At 37.1% G+C, this 19,956-nt stretch overlaps 2 protein-coding genes across 2 annotated transcripts; one reads left to right on the top strand and one right to left on the bottom strand.

Annotated features, from left to right (window-relative positions):
- Nucleotides 1-523: 523 nt before the first annotated feature.
- Nucleotides 524-7,362, top strand: LOC103720880 (40S ribosomal protein S4-3). The gene is made up of 5 exons (XM_039114694.1): nt 524-631; nt 4,262-4,339; nt 5,470-5,650; nt 5,755-5,852; nt 6,646-7,362. The coding sequence occupies exons 1-5, from the start codon at nt 629-631 to the stop codon at nt 7,081-7,083; spliced, it is 798 nt and encodes a 265-aa protein (XP_038970622.1). The 5' UTR covers nt 524-628; the 3' UTR covers nt 7,084-7,362.
- A 7,550-nt stretch (nt 7,363-14,912) lies between these two features.
- On the bottom strand, nt 14,913-18,852 carry LOC103720881 (UDP-galactose/UDP-glucose transporter 4). Its single transcript, XM_008810833.3, has 7 exons — nt 18,359-18,852; nt 17,584-17,612; nt 17,288-17,489; nt 16,739-16,981; nt 16,510-16,611; nt 15,489-15,596; nt 14,913-15,378 (listed from the first exon to the last, which is right to left on the bottom strand). The coding sequence occupies exons 1-7, from the start codon at nt 18,482-18,484 to the stop codon at nt 15,157-15,159; spliced, it is 1,032 nt and encodes a 343-aa protein (XP_008809055.2). The 5' UTR covers nt 18,485-18,852; the 3' UTR covers nt 14,913-15,156.
- Between the last annotated feature and the right edge of the window lie 1,104 nt (nt 18,853-19,956).

Genomic DNA, 19,956 nt, shown 5'->3' with positions numbered 1-19,956 from the left:
GAGGTTACCCATTGTGCTGCTCTGTTGGCCTCACGGTACACATGCTTTACCTGAATAGCCATCCTTCCACACATCATAGCTCGAATATCCCTATGTAGCGGGTGGCTATCGCCCATTATTGTAGTAAATCATGTTCATTGACTATAGAAACATTAATAATATTTATTCATTGTAGTAAATCATGTACATTGACTATAGAAATATTAATAATATTTATTCATCACCTCAATATCGTGATAATAGAAAGACGAATGCAAGTGAACCAATAGATAACATGCAACAAAATTAATAATTAAAATCTGAATGTGTGCCAGCTAGCAAGTTTTGCGTTATTCATTTCAATTATAAATGGGTCTGTCATGGATCGAGTGATTTTTGACACAACTTGAGTTTGATCCATGCTTAAACCCTACCCAACCCATTGCTACTCCCAAACTCGACGTTTAGTGTTGACGTGTGGGCCAGATCAACTGACTCGACGCCGTCCATCTCGGTTCAGACGGTGTATGATCAGTAGGGGTCCTTAAAAACCCTAGCTCTCTCTCCTTTATTTCCTCCTCTGCCGAAGCACGCGAGTCCGAGCGTTTCAGGAGTAGGAGGGGAAGGCCGCCGCGACTAGGAGGAGAACATGGTTCGATTTCCGTCCTTTTCCCCATCCAATCGTAGTACTTGTAATCTAATGTCATGATAATTTTGCAATTCTGTCGCGGAATCTTTTTTTGCAAGGCTTTTTCACGATATATGAAAATTTTCTTTCCAATTAATAGTTTTTATTAGATTTCTTCATGAGTTTTTTCTTATTGAAAACTGTCTGTTTGGGTCTTTGCGATCTGAGGCATTCATTAACTATGGAATGAATTGGAACGGAATCTTAGGTTGGAAATCTTAGCACGGGATTGAGGCATAATTTAATGGGATGGGATTTGTTCTTTCTTTTGGGTTAAAGGAAACGCTTTACGATGTTATATATATATATAGAGAGAGAAAGAGTCAGGTGGGATGCTTTTGAGAGCATTTGGCTCAAAATGCTTCCTAGTTAAAAGCAACAAAGGACATTTCAAAATGCTTCCTGTCATGAATTCTAACCTCAAGTCATATGAGGCATTTTCAAAGTATCATAATCATGTATCTGCATGAGCATTCGCCAATTTTTTGTAGAGATAGAACACGCGCCAATTATTGAAGGCACACAAAATCAACATTCGGAAAAAAAAAGAGTTCACAGCCAATAGTAGAATCCAAGAAGGCCTGACAAAAAGTAAAAAATTTGTCCTACTAAAGACCTTTTGCAGAGAAGGAGATGATGCACCTGATAGCTTTAGATACACCTACTCAAACATATAAAAATAACAACGGCTAGCAAAACACTTCCTGTTATAAGCAAGCATATACGAATTACGAAATGGATTGAGATAGACATGAGTACACCACTCAAGATCGCTCTTGCAGATCTCTCCTTAGTCATACGCATTCTTCCAAATGCCTGCTCGATCTCCGACCAGCATATGACACTCCTATGATCCATACTTGATGAGAATCACCTTTTCAAGCTACTTCCCTTCTTGTTTGTCAAGCAACCACCGCAAGCTGCCTATACTAGCTGAACAAAATGTTCTTTACACAGTTCCTATACTAGCTGAATCAAACTTCAACAATTCTTTACACAATTTTATTTGTTTTCACTAATTTTATAAGAAAGCAGTTTCACATAAACTCCAATAGTTTGGCAGGAGGGTAAGGTTTAAGTATAGCTGGAATAAATTAAATTGTCTTTGCAAATTCCTATGTGGCCCAATATATTTAATCATAGAGATTGAATTTACAGCCAGTTGATATTTTAGACTCAATTTCACAATATAAAACCAAGTTCAAGCTCTACAGCATGAACATGCATATAGATTTGACCGTAGCTGAACTGAAACATATTCATGCTTATAGGATTTGCATTCAGCTTTTGCAGAATAAATTCGAATTTTCACATTTATACCTATCTTTAATTATTGTCTTGTTGTATATGCCATTATTCATTTTACTATGTGTATCTAACTAAAAGATTCAGTTAGGAATGCCAAACATTTATCATTTACTTGGACTCATTAGAATTCTTGTGCCTAGATACCTATGAGAAATAGATGTTGAGAATCGAATCTAATCACTAGCAAGGTTTTGAAAAACCCATCTTACCATGGTACGACGCTTCCCATACCAAGGTGTATTGAGTGTATATACTCAGGGCCGACGATTGAGGCGTTCGCCTAAGGCCTTGGCCCAAAGAATGCTCACCGCAGGAAAGGCTTCAAAGACAAAATAGAAAAAAAAAAGATCCTCTTAGTGAGTTCGCCTTAGGCCGACCCATTGTAGGGAGGGCCTCAAAGACAAAATGAAAAGAAAAAAGGCCCCTCTTAGTAAGTTCGCCTTAGGCCTCCAAATGTATTGAGCCGCTCCTGTGTATACTGTACCATTCTATGGTATTTCAAACCTTCATAAAGCATGGTGGGGCATACCAGGATATTTACTATGCTAGACACAATCTATATGCCCCCATATCATGGTATTTCAAACCTTGATGACTTGTTTTGTCAATTTTTAATTTTGTCAGACCAAACTTGTTCAAGAACAGGGTGGTGACTCAATCTTGTGAACATAATTAGGGAATGAACATCGAACTAGATAGTATGTCTGGAACAAGACCAGAATATAAATAAGAAAATGTAAAAAATGCCTTAACAAAGCATTTTTTCTTGTAAATCTGATCGGCAAAATCCTATAATTTTGCTGTATGTATTGATCATAGGGTGTCATATAGTATAAACCATGATATAGAATACTATATTGAACCACTTGCTTTGGTTGGTATTGTACTATATAGACCATGAACCTTGATGGTTTATAGTCTCGAGAAGGTATTTGACCTAAACAAGTGTGAATCGGTCCTAACTGGGTTGAATGGCCTAGACCTGCTTGGCTCTGAGCAGGTTTGACTTTGTAAGGGTCTTGTACTGGTTGAGGCCTCATTAATTGGAGAAGAAAGGGCCTAGGGCCCTTTTCTCTCCATTTCAAGGTAAGAAAGGAGAAAGGAGGAGAAGAAAAAGAGAAGAAGAGACTGGTGGGGTGAGCAGGAAGTCTGATCTTGTTATTTCCCTCTTTTTTCTCTTTTATACGTTACATCTCATAAATTGATAAAAATTGAACATGGGAACTCATTGCAAAATTTGTGTTTTGGCATGATTTTTTGATTTGTCATAAATCTTGGTTAGTTCTATGCAGTGGTATAACCTTTTTTTTTATTAATTTTTTGATGTTTATTTTATTTTTAATGTAGATATTTTATATTTTCAATGTTATACATAGTCATTTTAAAATGTATTATATAGTAATTCCATTCTTTAGGCGTAACATAATAAAGTTAAATTATATTACATTTAAACATGAAAAATGAACTCTCAATTTTCCATTCAAAACTAAATAATGGAGTCTTAAAACCTTGAAAACAAAAAAAAAGTATTTTTTTGGTGTACCAGTATGGGTTGTTATGGTATGGAACAAGTATCAGTACTTTATCATAGCAGTCTCCTATCGATATGCAGTATGAGTTGCTGCATCTCATCCCATTCCAGCACATGTAGCTGGAGCAGCTAAAGAAGCTGCAGTCCAGTGCGCTGAGTTCCTGCAAGTGGACTTGCAGATGGGCTTGTTGCAATCAAGCAAATAGACCCTAAGATAGCATTTAATGCTAAAAAGCCACATCTATTGCAATATAATAATATTTTAAGTAACATTTTTCCTGATTCAAAATATGTGGGATGTTTTTGATTGTTAACCAGACATGGTCCTAGTTATGCCTCCAAAAAGATAGCCATTAAGATGTTAATCTATACCATTTTACTAGTCTGGGTGAATGGTCGGTGAACTTGCATACTTCTTCCCTTGAGGCGTTGTATTGTGCCAATGCTGAAAATGAAATCATCTTATGTTAGAAGCCTAACATATCTCCTCAGTTCACCTTTTTGAAGTTCAGCTTTCTTACTTGATTTAAACTAATATTAAGGAGTTGGATTGTGAGCTATCTAGCTGAATAGCGAATAGGATATTCCGTATAATTTATCTATAATAAAGATTTTCTTGAAGCTCCTGGTCATTGCTGATGGCTAACCTGTTATCATTATGCTTCTTGCACAATTTGTACTGACAAATTAACTAGTATTTAGTTTTTACTCTGTTTGCTGCTGTCTAATTTATACTTCTTTGACGTGCATTTCAGGCTAGGGGATTGAAGAAGCATCTGAAGAGGCTCAATGCCCCAAAGCATTGGATGCTAGACAAGCTTGGTGGTGCCTTTGTAAGTGCAGAAAAGTTCATGCTGCCTTTTTTATAATAAAAAAATTAAATAAAGGGTATATTTGGTTGTAAGGAAATCATGGAAAAAATAAAAGAAAAATAGAACTTTTCTATGGGAATGGAAAATTTTCTTCAAATTAGTTATAAACTTCCCAAATTTGTTAAGTTTCTAATAAAAAACAGATGGAAAACTAGATTTTTCAAAGCAAGCAAGTTTTTCGGGCAGTTTTTCATTGCACCCAAACATGCCCTTAATGAAAAAGAGAATGACAAGAGTGCTCTTGCCCTCTCTCTATATGTATGTATCTTTGTATGTATGGATGTATTACTTGGATGCCCACACAATAGCCTTAAGGTTAGTCCTTACCTAACTAGAGGCTTGGCACTGATGATCCGAGCTAGTAGATGTGATCTACTATCTATAAACTGTTTATTATGACTAACAAAAACAAAAGAAGTTAATTACACTAAGTTTCAGACTCTTATTTTGATCAGTGATTAGTTTTATCTTTTTTCCCACCTTCAAACAAATGAAACATAGATATTCCCCTATATCGTTAAATTTTTTTGAAAGGTAACTATCTTCGTTTCATATATGAAATTCATATAGAATCTTTGAAAAAGACCTTGTGCTCCATAATAAAAAAAAGAAGTTACCATCTTTGGGATCTGATGCTACGCTGCTGTTCTATACCTTAGTGGATTGACTCTATCACAGAAGTTGATTCCTAACTTTTATTCCATATCGTGATATAAGCAGTTCTTAACCGTATCGACCTAACAACTTGCTAATTAAATGTGGAGATCCCTAGCCTATGCATTCAATAGTCAAAACATATGTATTTTTTCATGCTTTTTAAATTGCCAATTTTTTATCACTAGATTTATAAGTGATGCATAGGCTAGGGATCTCCAAATCACAATATTGTTTTGTAGTAAATAATTTAGAGATAGTAGATCCCATCCAATAGCTTGAATTACCGGTGCTGGAGTCTTTGCTCGCCTAGTCAGGACCAATCTTATTAAGGCTCTTGTGCGGGTGCCCGTATATTAGCTCTACTCTCTCTATCTTTTTATATATATATATATATATTTCTGTGATACTTACTGTATGAATTGACCGTCTTTTAGGCCCCCAAACCATCTTCTGGCCCACACAAGGCTCGCGAGTGTTTACCATTAATCCTTATCCTAAGAAATAGGTTGAAATATGCTCTAACTTACCGTGAAGTCATTGCAATTCTGATGCAACGACATGTACTGGTTGATGGAAAGGTCAGGACAGACAAGACTTATCCAGCTGGTTTCATGGGTATGCTTATTGTTCAGCTTTTCTTGTCATATGCATATTCATGGAGTTCCCTGACAAATATTAACTTTTGCTATTTCTATGGCACCCTATTTTGTAATGTGCAGATGTTGTATCGATCCCAAAAACAAATGAGAATTTTCGGCTCCTGTACGACACCAAGGGACGCTTCCGTCTCCACTCAATCAGAGATGAGGAAGCTAAGGTCTGTGTGATTTCTTTATTATTGTGCACTACTTCACCGTCAAAATGGCTAGGACCTTCATGACTTATTTTCTGTGAGAAAGATAACCTTTCCCTCTTTCTCCAAGGTTGTAGTGTTAGAGTCAACAATTGTGTGCTTGTTTCCTGAATATAGTCTTTGAAAATGAAAATTGCCTGGTGACCAGCAACTCCCAGTGCTAATCTTTCCATCAGCTGTACTCATTTGTTTGTCTTCCTTTTGGCATTGAAATGGTCTCATGTGATGCAATGTTTAACAAATCAATGTTTCTCTTTCACAGAAGTTTGTAGAACTATCAATGTTTAATGTATAGTATGTTTTATCTCATATCTGACCTTGCTGAAATAATTTGGATGAATTTTATAGAGATTCATACAGAGATATGTAACTGTTCAAGTAAATTTAACTCAGACTACTTATCTTGTAATAATTTTCACCGAGAGATCATTTAACATTGTCTTAGAAATCTTTCCATCAGCTATACTCATTTATTTGTCTTCTTTTTTGGCATTGAAATGGTCTCATGTGATGCAATGTTTAACAAATCAATGTTTCTCTTTCACAGAAGTTTGTTGAACTATCAATGTTTAATGTATAGTATGTTTTATCTCATATCTGACCTTGCTGAAATAATTTGGATGAATTTTATAGAGATTCATACAGAGATATGGAACTGTTCAAGTAAATTTAACTCAGACTACTTATCTTGCAATAATTTTCACCGAGAGATCTTTATTTGACAATGTCTTAGAAATCGTTGTCTTTTCCTTTGCAGTTCAAGCTGTGCAAGGTCCGGAGTGTTCAGTTTGGACAGAAAGGCATTCCTTATCTCAATACTTATGATGGTCGTACAATTCGATATCCAGATCCTTTAATCAAAGCAAATGACACCATTAAGCTTGATCTGGAGACTAACAAGATCGTAGATTTCATCAAGTTTGATGTTGGGAATGTAGTCATGGTCACCGGTGGAAGGAACAGGGGACGTGTTGGTGTTATCAAGAACAGGGAGAAGCACAAGGGCAGTTTCGAGACTATCCATCTCCAAGATGCAACTGGTCATGAGTTTGCAACTCGCCTTGGCAATGTCTTCACCATTGGTAAGGGGACGAAGCCATGGGTTTCTCTTCCTAAAGGCAAGGGTATCAAGCTCAGCATCATTGAAGAGGCTAGGAAGCGACTTGCTGCCTCTGGCGCTGCTCCCACTGTCTGATCGTATTGTACTGCTCCCACTGTTTGATCATATTGCTTCATATGTTGTCTGGGGCACTTGGAGTTCTTCGTGGACATGTTGAGTGGAGGTTGCAAATCCTCTTACCTGATTTCGATGATGTCAACTCTTTTGAAGTTTAATTTGCTTTGGAATATGGATATTAGTTCTCTTAAATTTTCATTGACAGCCAGATATTTCTTTTTCTTTTACATAACTGACATTTGCTTACTTCTGCTCATGCAATAGTTCTAATGGCATCTTAGGTTGTTTTCGAGTTCATCTTATCTTTCAGCAGTTCTATGATATGATTAAATCAGTTAAATTTGGTACCAAATACTTTGCTGCAGTTTCCTCATGTAGTTCCATTTTTATCAATTTCTAGCTGTCTGTTACTTTTCATTTTCATCATCAAGCAAGTAGGCTTGTAGTATGTGATTGTCCTTCAAACTGGTGCTGCTTGCAAAATTCTGAGTCTGCTGTGGCTACACTTGTTATTGCAAATTGCATGGCAATTACTTTGTTCTTCCATAATGCCGTTATGAAATTATACTTTTCTGTTTACGTATATCCTTAACTTTGTAAAAATTCTGAAAGGAAATTTGAAACAGCTCTAGCAACTCTATTTACAATTCAATGTTCATTCAAATACTAAAACATTTAGATCCAGTTTTTTCATAAAATCTTAGTATTAGTGAGAATTCAGGAATGATTTGCGATGGAAAGATGTCCTTGGTTTAGCTTCTTTTCCACAAAACAGGGCGTCTGATTACAGAGTTGGTCATACTCTTCCAAAGCTGGAGGGACGAAACGATCTGATTTGCGTCGTAACTGTTGGATGAGCTTAGCATGTAATTAAAATAAATACACTCACATGTAATCAAGATAGGCTAGTTTTGTAACTAAGTGGCCACTTACCTCTTATAATTTTTTTCCTACGTGTCTTATCATCTTAGATAATGCTGTCAAACTGTAGTGATTAGTGGCTACTTACCACCTATCAGCAGAAGGAAAGTTAGTCGCCACAGTGGAGAGATCTATCATTGCATCTTTCCCAGGTTCCAACAGCTAACCCTGCTAAAAGCTGCATGAAAACCAAGTTGCAGGTTGTTTATATCACAATAAAATCCTTCATGATTCACCATTTGAATGGATCTAATTGGCCTCAGTTTGCCTCATTTCAGTTCAATGCATTTTAGCTCAACCTCTAGTGCATGCGGCAATTGGCCATGTGAAAGAGAAATTGATAAAGATAAATGACAATGAAGTAAGATAAGAAGGTATTCTACGTCTTTGACATCTTAGGAGTTGCCAAATAGAATTTCACCATGTTGAATAGGTACTTATCACCTTCCTTTTTGCTAATTGTTAGGAGTGCATGCATGAACTATATATTGCCATGGTAGTTGCATCCCTTCTTAGAGAGAGAGAGAGAGAGAGAGAGAGAGGGAGAGGGAGAGGGAGAGAGAGAGAGAGAGGAGGTTTGAGGCTCAGAGTGTTGGCTAGGTCATCCTCAAATATTTGAATCTGGAAAATTTAGACCAGGGTTGTCCATCAATTGTTAAGAACACAAAAGAATTAGATAAATGGGTATTGTAACATTGTTAACCGTCTCCAAGTCTTCCTTCGGTTGAATCCGTAGTCCTAGTTTGATTTGGTTTTGGACCCACTAAAAATCAAATCGAGTCTAATTCAGGTCGAGGTGATTTGGTTGTTAAATACAGAGTTACATGAATGTTTCCACCGACTATCCGATTAGAGGCTTTGGAGTGCATACAGGGCGAAAGTAGTCATCAGGCTCGGCATCAGAGTTGAGAATGGCAAGGAAGAAAGATAGTAAAAGATCAAGAGAAGGTACATTGTCCCATTGTTAGATTGAGCATGTTGCAAAGTTGAGATATAAGGGGTTGTGAATGGTGCAAGTGGGGCTTATGTATAGCTTAGGGGACTAATATGAACAGGAAAAAGAAAAAAAGAAAAAGAAGATATCAGTTTTGTTGTTGTCTTGTTCATTTTACAAATTAGGGGACTAATATGAACATCCATAATCAATGCATCAATTAATAATGAGGACCTCTTGACTTAGGACATGAACTGGAGAGGTATAGTTTTCCAATCATGATCGTCTATGATTACACAATGATTCTATGTCCTATATTAGCGAAGTTCATCACTCAATGTCATGAGGAAATGGTCAAAATTTATGATTTTATTTATACTTTTTTGAGCTGCTCTCGTATGACCTTCAACTTGTCAACTTTTGGCTTTTTACAATATTGTTTACAGATTAGCCAATGGATTTGGGATGAGCACTAGAAATTGCAAGATGCCAGTTTGGATTGCTTATCTCATAATCTCAAGTCAGTGGAAACCCTAGAATTCGAAGGATGGAATGGCGAATTTCAAATTGCATGCTACTTGCTTAGAAATGCGGTAGTGGCGGAGAAGATGATAGTTTACGCTTCTCCGAACTCCAATCCTTGCATGGTTTTCTTGAATGGAGCATCATCAAACTCCTGTTATTTCCCTAGTCTGAGGCTTTTCTAAGGTAGAGGGCTCTGATTTATAAAGAATATCCTTGTAGTTAAGAAGAAGAGGGTAGTTAAGAAGAAAATCTCTCTTTTTTTTTTCTTTCCATGGAGCCCCCAAGCTCATGCAATCTGTCCCAGTCTCCCTTCCTTATCCAACTTTTCTTCTCTTTTGCCCACTCTTATATTTCACATGAAACAAGGGAAATTTAAATGGATCCTATCTAATGCATACAGTCCCTTTGAGCATCAAAACAGATAGATTTATGAGAAGGACTCAAAGTGCTAGGAGTAAAATGATAGACCCTTGTGTGGCTTGTGGTGACTATAACATCACCATCTTTGGTTGAGAAAAAAATGGAAAGGAAGATTGCACAGGAAATATGCAGGAATTAAATAATTTCACCAAGCATATGGAATTGATTGATTTATTATGAGGGAGATTCCTATTATTTTAACTCCTTGAAAGATTATGTTTGATGGATCTCAAAAAAAGAATGGTGGTGGTGCAGGAATCATTATTATATCACCGAATGGAATTAAAATTCAGATGGCTTTCCACTTAAATGAGGAATGCTCTATAATTGAGTATGTATCTCTAGTTATATTGGGTTGGAAATGTTGAAAGATTTGAAAGCCTCTAGCTTTGAAATTTTTGGAGATTCTCAATTGGTGGTTAAGTAAATTAATGGTCAATATAGGTACTCAAGTTGGAATCCAATATCTTATTTAACCATTATTAATTATTTATTTAAGGATTTTGATTATGTAGTAATCTCACATATACCCAAGAATATAAATTAGGCAGCTCAAAAGCAGAGTTAGTCTTAAGGTCAAAGTTGCCAGAAGAAAAGAACGAAATGGTTAGAATCAATGTCTATTAAACCAGTACCGAGATTCATACTAGTCGGCGGGAAGGTCGGTAAGGTACCGGTTCGGTACCGTACTGATATATGATGCTTGGGCATGCCGACTTTGAACCAACACGTCTATTTTTTTTTGAAACTTTTCGAGTTTGATTAATTGGTAATCATTTTTTTCAACTTTTTCAATGATTTTAAGTATAATTTGATATTTTTTATATTTTTTTGATATTTTTATAATCCTGATATTAATTGAGCTATCACCTTTCTATTAGTCTCCTACTCTTGTTATCTCTTTCACCCCCAAAGCTCTTTCAACCCTCTTAAGAAAAGGAATCTATATGACATCATCCCTTCGATCAACCCCAAATCCCAATCCAGTGGTTCATAATTATGATGAATAAATAACTTTTTAAAGAAAATTATGGGTGAGTAACTTGAAAGAGAGGAAAATAGCTTTGTTTCACTAAATAGCATGGCCTAGTCCAAGTACAAACTCAATAAAAAAATATCCCACTTGAAGAGAAATCTTTGGCCATCAAAATAAGCAATCTCCAATCTTCACCACAACTACCATCTCCATGCATTATTCTCCATCCATCTGGGTCACTTTTTTATCAAATGGGAAAGCCTTCTGAAAAATTGATATTGCCAAGAGGCACAAACTTTTTCAATACATCACATTGTACATGCACATATATTTTATCCACATGCATGCACATCATGGCATTCTAAGGAAACCGGATGAAATGAGCAATATGTCACACCCTTTGCAAGATGAATTGCACTTTAGTTGTCATCAAGCACAATATTCTCTCTTGTTCCATTTCAAGCTGCCCAAGAAGTCCTCTTAACAAAATTATTACCATTGTAGCTTCTGCAAAGGCTACATACTTTGCTTCTATAGGAGACAATGCAGCAACATCTTGCAGCCTCGACATCCAACTAATGACACCAGCACCTATATGAATACATAATCCATGGTAGACCCTTTAGGAAGGACCGATATGATCCGCATCAACATAGCCAACAACCTTCAAAGTAAAGCTTCCGAAGCACAAGATGAAACTTCGTGTTCCCTTCAAATATTGGAGGATCCACTTCACAGCTTGCCAATGCTGCCATCCGGTATTAAATATATATCTTATCATGCTCTTGGCCTTTTTTCATATGCATGCCTGAAATATTTATAGTTGCCCCTAGTTCTTTGTAGTATAATCCTTAGATATATCAAGCTTCAACCTTTTGATTTCATTTCGACTATTGCTAGTAATCGACATGTCATTCATACGAAGAAACAAAATAATGAATGTGCCGTATGCTAACCCTTTGTAGTAAACATAATGATCCGATACACATCTCAAACAACCTTCATCATACATGAAACCGTCAAACTTCTTGTACCATTGTCTCAATTCTTACCTTAAACCATATAACTCCATCTTTAATTTGCATAGGATCAGCCTTGTCCACAAACCTTTCAAGTTAAGACAGTTTGAACACATTTTTTGAGACAATTGCATTAAAAAAAAACATTTTTTTATACTATTTAATTTTTAATATTTATTATACTTAAAAATTCAAAGTATTATTTTTGATATAAAATAATATAATTATTATTCTCTCATACTTGACAAATTTATCTATGTAGACTTGAGCACTTTGGTCCAATTTAGAGAAAAAATTACTTTTCTAATCAAAGAGTATTCTTCGAAGCCTTGAGGGTGACGACACTTGGACTCTATGATGGCACTAGTTGGTTCGCTCGGCTACCCCATTCAAAGCCACCTAATGGGTTCAAAAGGTAAATCCTAGAGGCTCCTTATTTGAACAACCCAATGTAGCTCGACAAGTTAATAAACAAGCCTTTAAAAACCCCTTACGAGCATATTAAATATGAAAAATTAAACTAAGTAAAAAATATGGAAGAAGGCCAACATTTAATAGAATGATAATAAAAAAGAATAACCACGAAGACTCGCTTAGTGCTGCAAATGTGACCCACGAGCATGTGTAGATGATGATTCAAAGGGCCACAAACTCCGGTAAGGCCTTTAAGTGGGGTATAATAAATGAAAGCCTACCTGCATTAATCTATGCGTTGCCGTCCAGGATAAATAAATCAGAGTATGTTAATAATAAATAATATTAAAATAAATTATATATATATATTTTTAAGATTAGAGATAAAATATACTTACATCTAACAATCTGAATGCTTGTCCTCCTTTTTTTTTTTTTTTTTAGTCCAACACTTTAGCCCATTACTTAAGGGAATATTAATCAAACAGTTAACCTTAAATAGTACCCAAATGCCACATCATAAAAATAACCACAATAACCTTAATCGTCCCCACTTAAGAGCAAATTTGACCTAAGGTAAACCGTCTCACTAATGCTTTTAATTTAACTGGATGTAACGGTAGGTTTTACGAATTGTTGGATATGAGCGTGATAAATATAGATCTTAGGAAGATTTTTGTAATGTCACCAAACTTGACAAAAGGGATGAACATTTGCAAGTCTAGAGAATATGCTAGCTAGTATGGTAAAATGATGGGCCTTCTCTGTTAGTGGCATAAACTTAAATTGTGATCAATAAATTAGATCTTCCAACCTGCCAATTGTTCATATATATTCCATTTAGCACATCCCTTTCTCAAATCTGCTTTCAAGGATTTGACCTTGATTTCTAAGCGATTTTGATCTCATGTGCACAGTAGGCCATAATGTTTGCTCAATCCTTCCAAGTAAAACTTTTGTTCTTAGACTTCTGCTATGAATCCGGCCCTGCATTTGATGGTAAAATCTTGAGCAATGATGATAAGGATAGTGATGGTAATTGTGATGGCCATAAGATATGGTGATGGACCATGACCTTATCTTGATTTTAGCAAAACATATCTACATGCAGTTGTCAAAGGGGTTTTAAATGCATGCCATTTGTAATCCCAAAACTTGTTGAAGTATTAGAATCTCCTCTACTAGCCATATCTTGATTTGAGGCACCATTCCCATGAATACCTAAGTTCATCAATATATATATATATATATATATATATATATATATATATATATATATATATATATATATATATATATATATATATATGTATATATATTATTGCAACTGCTGCCAAAAACTCACCATAGTAGGGAAGGTGTTGACATTGATATCCTAACCTCCACTACCTTGCTACGAGGAGTAGAAAGAAAAGTCCGCTTGTATTACGTAGGCTACCTTATGAAATAGAATGATCAAGTCCTTTCCTTCGGCAGTACTTAAAGGGTCGCATATGACTCGGATTCCAAGTACTTTGTTGCTATTAGAAGAATATGGACTTTGAAGTTTATTTTCTTATAAAAAAAAGTATATGAGAGGAAAAGTAATAAATGATGGAAACAAAATATTTATTAAATTAGTTGTAAAGTATTTGTGAATAAATCATAAAATCAGTGAGAACTTTCCGGTCGAGAAAAAAATGAGAATAATTTTCAAGTCCATGAACTCTGATTATTAGCCTTCTCGATTAGTTGCCGAATAGGAAATGAGATCCCACAACTATTAATTTTTGTTGACCAAGTAAACGATGCTCAAGTATATGTGTATTGAATATTCGATAGTAAATAAACAAAATATGTATAAAATTATTGATGGCCAAAAACTTCCAAAAAAAAAAAAATGGTGTCATATAATAAACGTTTAGCACTTGGTTCGTTTTCCAATGGTAAAAGCATTGGTGGCAAGTACTGGCAACCGTGCAATTAAAGCTAAGTAAGTCAATGTCAATGAAATTCAAGTCAATATTTTGAATCTTACTCAAAGCTAACATGACTCCTTCAAGCATCACCATAATGGAGAAGTGCAGTGTACTTCAGAGGGTACGTAGGTTGAAGATATGCTAAGCTTGGCTTTTTACAAGTCAGCAGCATTTCTTACGGTTAACACAGGCTAAGAGACAGTGACAGCCCTACGTTTTTATCAGCATAAATGGTGACTTGTACCAGGAAATCTAGAGCAAAATTGGACTCGAGATTGAATTTGACAACCAGGCCTCTCAATGAATACAGAACATTTTTATGGCCAATCATCCCGTTGTCATCCATGAAAATGATGCAACTTTCGAAAATTCTCCATCATGATGAATTAAATCACTTCTTATTCCAGTCATGCGTTTACCTTAGCCATACTGTTCTTTACATCATCAATTTCTTCAACAAGCTATCATTAGGTTACGATAGGTATCAATGGGTGGCAACCAAATAGGGTCAAGTCAGATACAGATTGGGTTAGATACAGATTAGGTCAAAAATCTATCAACATGTACCCAACCTGCTTATTGAATAAGTCAAAAAATTTAGATATAAACCCGACCATTTTATTAAATAAGTAATCCAACCCAACCATAATATGTGTTGAAATAAGTTGAAACGAGTTAAATAGGTTAAGCATTGCTGCATCTCTAGTAGCATTCGGGAGACGCCAGTTCTCCGACTGCGGAAAATATACAATTTTCCTCATTTGTTAATTGGTCGTAAAGATCTAAATTAATGGAAACTCAAAAACCATATAGAAGAAAGGAGGGAAAAAAATAAAACAATAAACAATAAAACAAACACCCCTGGAAATTACACTCCTAAAATGAACCAGAGAACAAGATCACAAAGCAAGTATCTATACAACTTCAAACCAAGGGCCTCTTTTCTTCTTCTTGTTCTCGAGATCCTTGCTGCTGCTGCTGCTGCTGTTTGAATTTAGGAGGAATAGGGTCTTTGTATTCTGGAAGAAGTTTCAAGATGATCCCCATGGAGATCAGTAAAAGTCCGGTGCTGTGCTGCCCCGTCAATGGCTTTGTGAATATCAGATAAGATAGCAGTAGTGTGACTGCCTTCCTCGCTGTAGTTACCTAACAAAACATGAACACAGGAAAGACTTAATATGTGAATCATGTTTCCGAATTCAGCTGCACTGATACTACAAGATGTCAAAAGAGACACTAAAAATACTGAAATGTACCATTGCAGTAGTTGCTGCCCCAAAAATTGCAATGAGGGAGAGCACAGAGATCTGACCGACAAAGGTGGCCATTGCTTCGAACACCAGCACAGCATAGACATATAGATGCTGCATCCATTAACAATGAGAAGAGACTCTCATCAGACTGATAGTGTCCAGCTTTACATCTTCAATTACAAGCGATCCAAATCAAGCTAGTATTATTCAGCGAAAAAACTACAAAGTGTTTCCCTTTGAGTATAAATATAGTACACAAACACAGACAAATGGTTGAGATAGCACTTTGATGTACAGACACAAAGAAAAAATGTGATGAACAGTGTTGATAAGGCGATGATGCATGAGTGGAAAGCCGATAACTACATGTCACTTTCACCAGTTTAATGAGCCAACGACTCATAACTACATGAATGGACCCAAATTGTTTTCTTTCCATGCCCTACTAGTTGCTTTTTTTCTGATAGTGAGAGAGGGAGACCCACCCGCACTTTAATCACACGGGTCCATAATTTTTTCGAATGCACGATCCAAGAAATCAGACCTAGAATATCTGGTTGCTAAGCAAGCCCCAATTCATACTAGTTGCATTATTATTGATTCGGAAGACAGAGAACATGCTGTATAAGTGATATTTGTATGGTTTCTTAACTTTGATTTCTGTTGGTTGTTAAAAGTATTTGTAGGTTTAACGGGCATCCGACATTCACTAGATCACCCATTTCTTTTTGCACAATGTAATGACTCAATGGATTCCTAAAGCTCGACAGCCCACAGAAAGGCCTAACTCTTCAGCCTTTGAATTCACTAGTTTTTTTTTGGTTGTAATAATTAATTAGATTCTTAAAGATCTTACAACATTTGGTAACCCAAAACTAAGAATTAACAAGAATGCTCTTGCAACGTGGGCAATACTATAATTTCTTATAAATTTCACCAAAAGAATGAATAACTTCTCTATTTATTTGTTCAGCAATTGTTCCAAAAAAACAGAGAAAGAAAGAAAGAAAGCAGAAGAATTCACCTGGTAGCAAGAATTCCAGGCTTTGAATAGCTCCCCAGTTAAAAGCATGGGTGGGATCAAGAAAGGTAGGCCAACAACTGTAGAGCAGAAGAGCATTTCCATCTAGAATATAAAGTTTCACAGTTTTCATATGAACATTTCAGAGTACAAACAAAAGCAGCCAGTAAAAGACCACATGCATGCCAATAAATAACAGAGGATAGGAGAAAAGAAGGCAAATGCGAATCACCTGGGTGGTTTCAGGATTCATGGTAAAGATAGCCTCCTGGAGATTACCAAGAAAGGAGTCCATAACAAGAGCACCAGATACCATCACCACGCCAATGACGCTAAAGTTGGGTGATGTTTGGGCATCAGCCAAGGTGAAGATGATGAGTCCCAGGACAAGAAGCACTGCAGAAATGTATTCATGCACTGGATATTTACGCCGAAGACCAGGAATGAAGGCCCCCATTATCATCACTGGTAGTACCTACACCATGTTGCTAAAAGTTATCACATGAAAATTTATCAAGAAAACCTAAGAACACATTGCTTTTAATCCTCCAATGCATTTCGAATACCGCTAAATCTCAGAAGAATCAAATTTTTAAGAACATAATGGCATCAACAAGGTTCTGATTTTTTTTTAAAGGAACGGTCTGAGATCATTATCACACATACTGCATTAACTGATCAAACATATGCAAGTAAACAAAATTCAGTGCTAACTAGAAAGCTAAAATGGATTGGGCAAAAAATGAAGCTAATGGGAATGGAAAGGAATTGCAGACTGAACCTTCGTTGATTTGAACATCAGCTGAGCCGGGTAGTTCAAGAAGGCAAGGGACCCTTTTGTGAGGCCATGCGATCCCATGAGAACCGCCGACAGCTTGATATAGGTCTTCCATGGGTTCACCATCTGCTTCATGGTAAAGCCCTGCAGGCGTATGAGTCCCAAGTAGACAAACCCCTGCACAAAGGTGAAGTACCATCCATAGCTGCAAATCACAACAACTTCTGTTAAAATTAAGCACAAAATCTAAAACCAAAAGACAAGAATAAGACAAAAGCCATGAGGTCAGAGTGTAGCACCTGAATTGCAAACGGTTGTAGACATATTCCTGAACCATGGGAACAAGAAAACAAAGCAGATTAGGTCTAAGTGTCATATCATCATATCCTTCACAACACAAAGAAAACATTGTACATTGCCAAGAAGCAGGAGTGCACAAAAAAGCTTTCTTTCAAAGAAGTAATCAAGAAAAAGGAAAAATATAAGAAAAGATAGAGGGGGAAACGATAAGGATTCAGATATTGAAACTTTTCGGCTCTTTAAGTTGGAACCAATAAAAGGAAAAATTGACAGAGGAGAAGACAATAGAACAAGAAAACAAGAAGAGATTATAGGCTAATTATCAAAAAAAAAGGACAAAATAAATCAAGAAAAACGGAGTGAAAAACTTAATTACGAAAAAAATTATTGGCTCATGCATGTAGAAGAAAATACCTACAAGAGGATTCTTATAATAAGCAGTATAAAAATTGGAACTTTCCAACTGCATTCATGGAACAAAACCTATATAGACCACACACACACATACACACACAGAGATCAACACCCATGGGTAAAAGAAAAGCAATAAAAGAGCCCAGGTGAAGAGGGAGAAGGGCCACGAACGTTAACAAATCCGAGGCTCATGCATGTAAGAATCAAAACTCGTAAAAGAATTCCGATTAAAACCAGGAGCAAAGGAGAAAAACTGAGCCTTTGTAGATCATAAGCAAGAGCAACGGATAAAAAAGTCGAATCTTTTCAGCACCACACATGGAAGCAAGCCTATAGCAACAATAAGACAGAGTCAGATACCTCACAAATGCCATTGACCAAGTAGCCAAAGAAAAACCCAGAGGAGCATATGAGGAACTGCTGCCACTTTGGCCTTTCTGTCAGTGATATCCCAAACAGAGCCCTCCCCTGCTCCTCTCCCTTCATCTCTCCTTCTCCCCCTCTTTCACAACAAACACAACAACAAGCTCAGAGTTCAAAACACTAAAGCAACAAACGCCAAAGACAAAAAGGATTGCTCCATAGACGAAGAAAAGGATCCCCCCGGTATCTATTCATTTCAAAATTCCAAACCTCAAAGGAGGAAAGATGAAACTCATACAAGATGCCGACCACCTTTCTCCCTGCTCCTCTCTATAAACACATCTCTCTCTCTCTCTCTCTCTCTCTCTCTCCGAGTATTATATTTGGCACTTCTCTTTCGATCTCTTTACCTCCTCTGCCGGCGTTTTCACTTCTTTCCCCTGTTCTCTCTATTCCCTGCTCCTGCGAGAGAGAGAGAGAGAGAGAGAGAGAGAGAGAGAGACGGGGAAAGGAAGGTGGCGAGAAATTTAGTAAGAGAAAGAGAAGAGATTTTCTCAGCCGATACACGCGTCTAATACGAGCATATCGAGATCCTCTCCTCATCTTATAAAGCCCAAATCCTGCACGAAAAGGCCTAGTTACCGACGTGGCGAGACCGGCTTCACGGTGATAACGTGATTGATGTGATCGGCCTTTCGTTGGTAAAAATACTTGGGCCTCGGAGCTTTTCCAGCTAGCTGTTGCTACGCGTCGATTTCTCTGGTTCCGCGCAGATGCCATAGAGGCTATAAGACAAGGACCCCTTAGGGACGCCCGCCTCACTGCCGTTCGATACGCCTGGACGGTCCTGATCTCCGTTAGGATCTCGGAACAGGAATCTGGTTTCAGTCCATGGGAGCCGACCGTAATTCACGATCTCTTCCGTTGGTTTAGTGGGCCTCAGATCGAACGGATGGGATTATTTCTGGGCGTTGTTTAAGTGGGCCGGCACGAGATAACCGTGCGAGAGAGACGGGAACCGGTGGAGGCGCCACCCTGTCCCCATTTTATTGGGCGATAACTCCGGAGAATCGTATCGTATCGTATCGTATCGTATCGGGGGAGGCGCGTCGGGAAATGGGGAAGCCGGGGCGGGGGTTGCGAAGCGCCACGTGGGGAATGGCGCAGGTGTAATTCGGCGGATTCATGCTTTTATCATTCTTCGCACCGATAAAAGCTGTAGAGACCCCCAGTTTCAACCCACTTAGCAGCCCATCTTCGTAAGTGGGTCCCACAGGCGCCCAATTGGCTGTCCTGTGGGGCCCATGGGGTTACGATTGGGTGATGGCCTAATTTGCCTCTTTTGAGAGATCTTGTTTTTTACCGGGGAATGCGAAGCGATGTCAATTAATATTTTTATAACAATATTTAGATTAGCTTAAACGTAACGGTTTATATTTGGAAATCCAGGAGGATTTACTACCGTTTTGAATTATAACCTACCAGTTATAGCCAGCACGCGTTTTTGTAAAAAGTAAATAATTAATAGTAACTAATAAAATATGAGGGCTACGGGTCGTAACTTTTTTATGCAAGAGCAGCTCACACACTATAAG

The sequence above is a fragment of the Phoenix dactylifera genome, chromosome 17 (genome assembly GCF_009389715.1).
Source record: "Phoenix dactylifera cultivar Barhee BC4 chromosome 17, palm_55x_up_171113_PBpolish2nd_filt_p, whole genome shotgun sequence".
Taxonomy (NCBI): Eukaryota; Viridiplantae; Streptophyta; class Magnoliopsida; order Arecales; family Arecaceae; genus Phoenix; species Phoenix dactylifera.
This window is presented reverse-complemented; position numbering and strand designations above follow the sequence as displayed.

Coding starts and splice junctions, on each gene's coding strand:
- LOC103720880 (XM_039114694.1), top strand. Junction 5,651..5,754: donor TTATCCAGCTGGTTTCATGG/GTATGCTTATTG, acceptor TGTAATGTGCAG/ATGTTGTATCGATCCCAAAA. Junction 5,853..6,645: donor TCAGAGATGAGGAAGCTAAG/GTCTGTGTGATT, acceptor TTTCCTTTGCAG/TTCAAGCTGTGCAAGGTCCG.
- LOC103720881 (XM_008810833.3), bottom strand. CDS start 18,484: ATGAAGGGAGAGGAGCAGGGGAGGGCTCTGTTTGGGATATCACTGACA. Junction 15,597..16,509: donor CCTGGAATTCTTGCTACCAG/GTGAATTCTTCT, acceptor TAATGGATGCAG/CATCTATATGTCTATGCTGT. Junction 15,379..15,488: donor GGGCAGCAACTACTGCAATG/GTACATTTCAGT, acceptor ATGTTTTGTTAG/GTAACTACAGCGAGGAAGGC.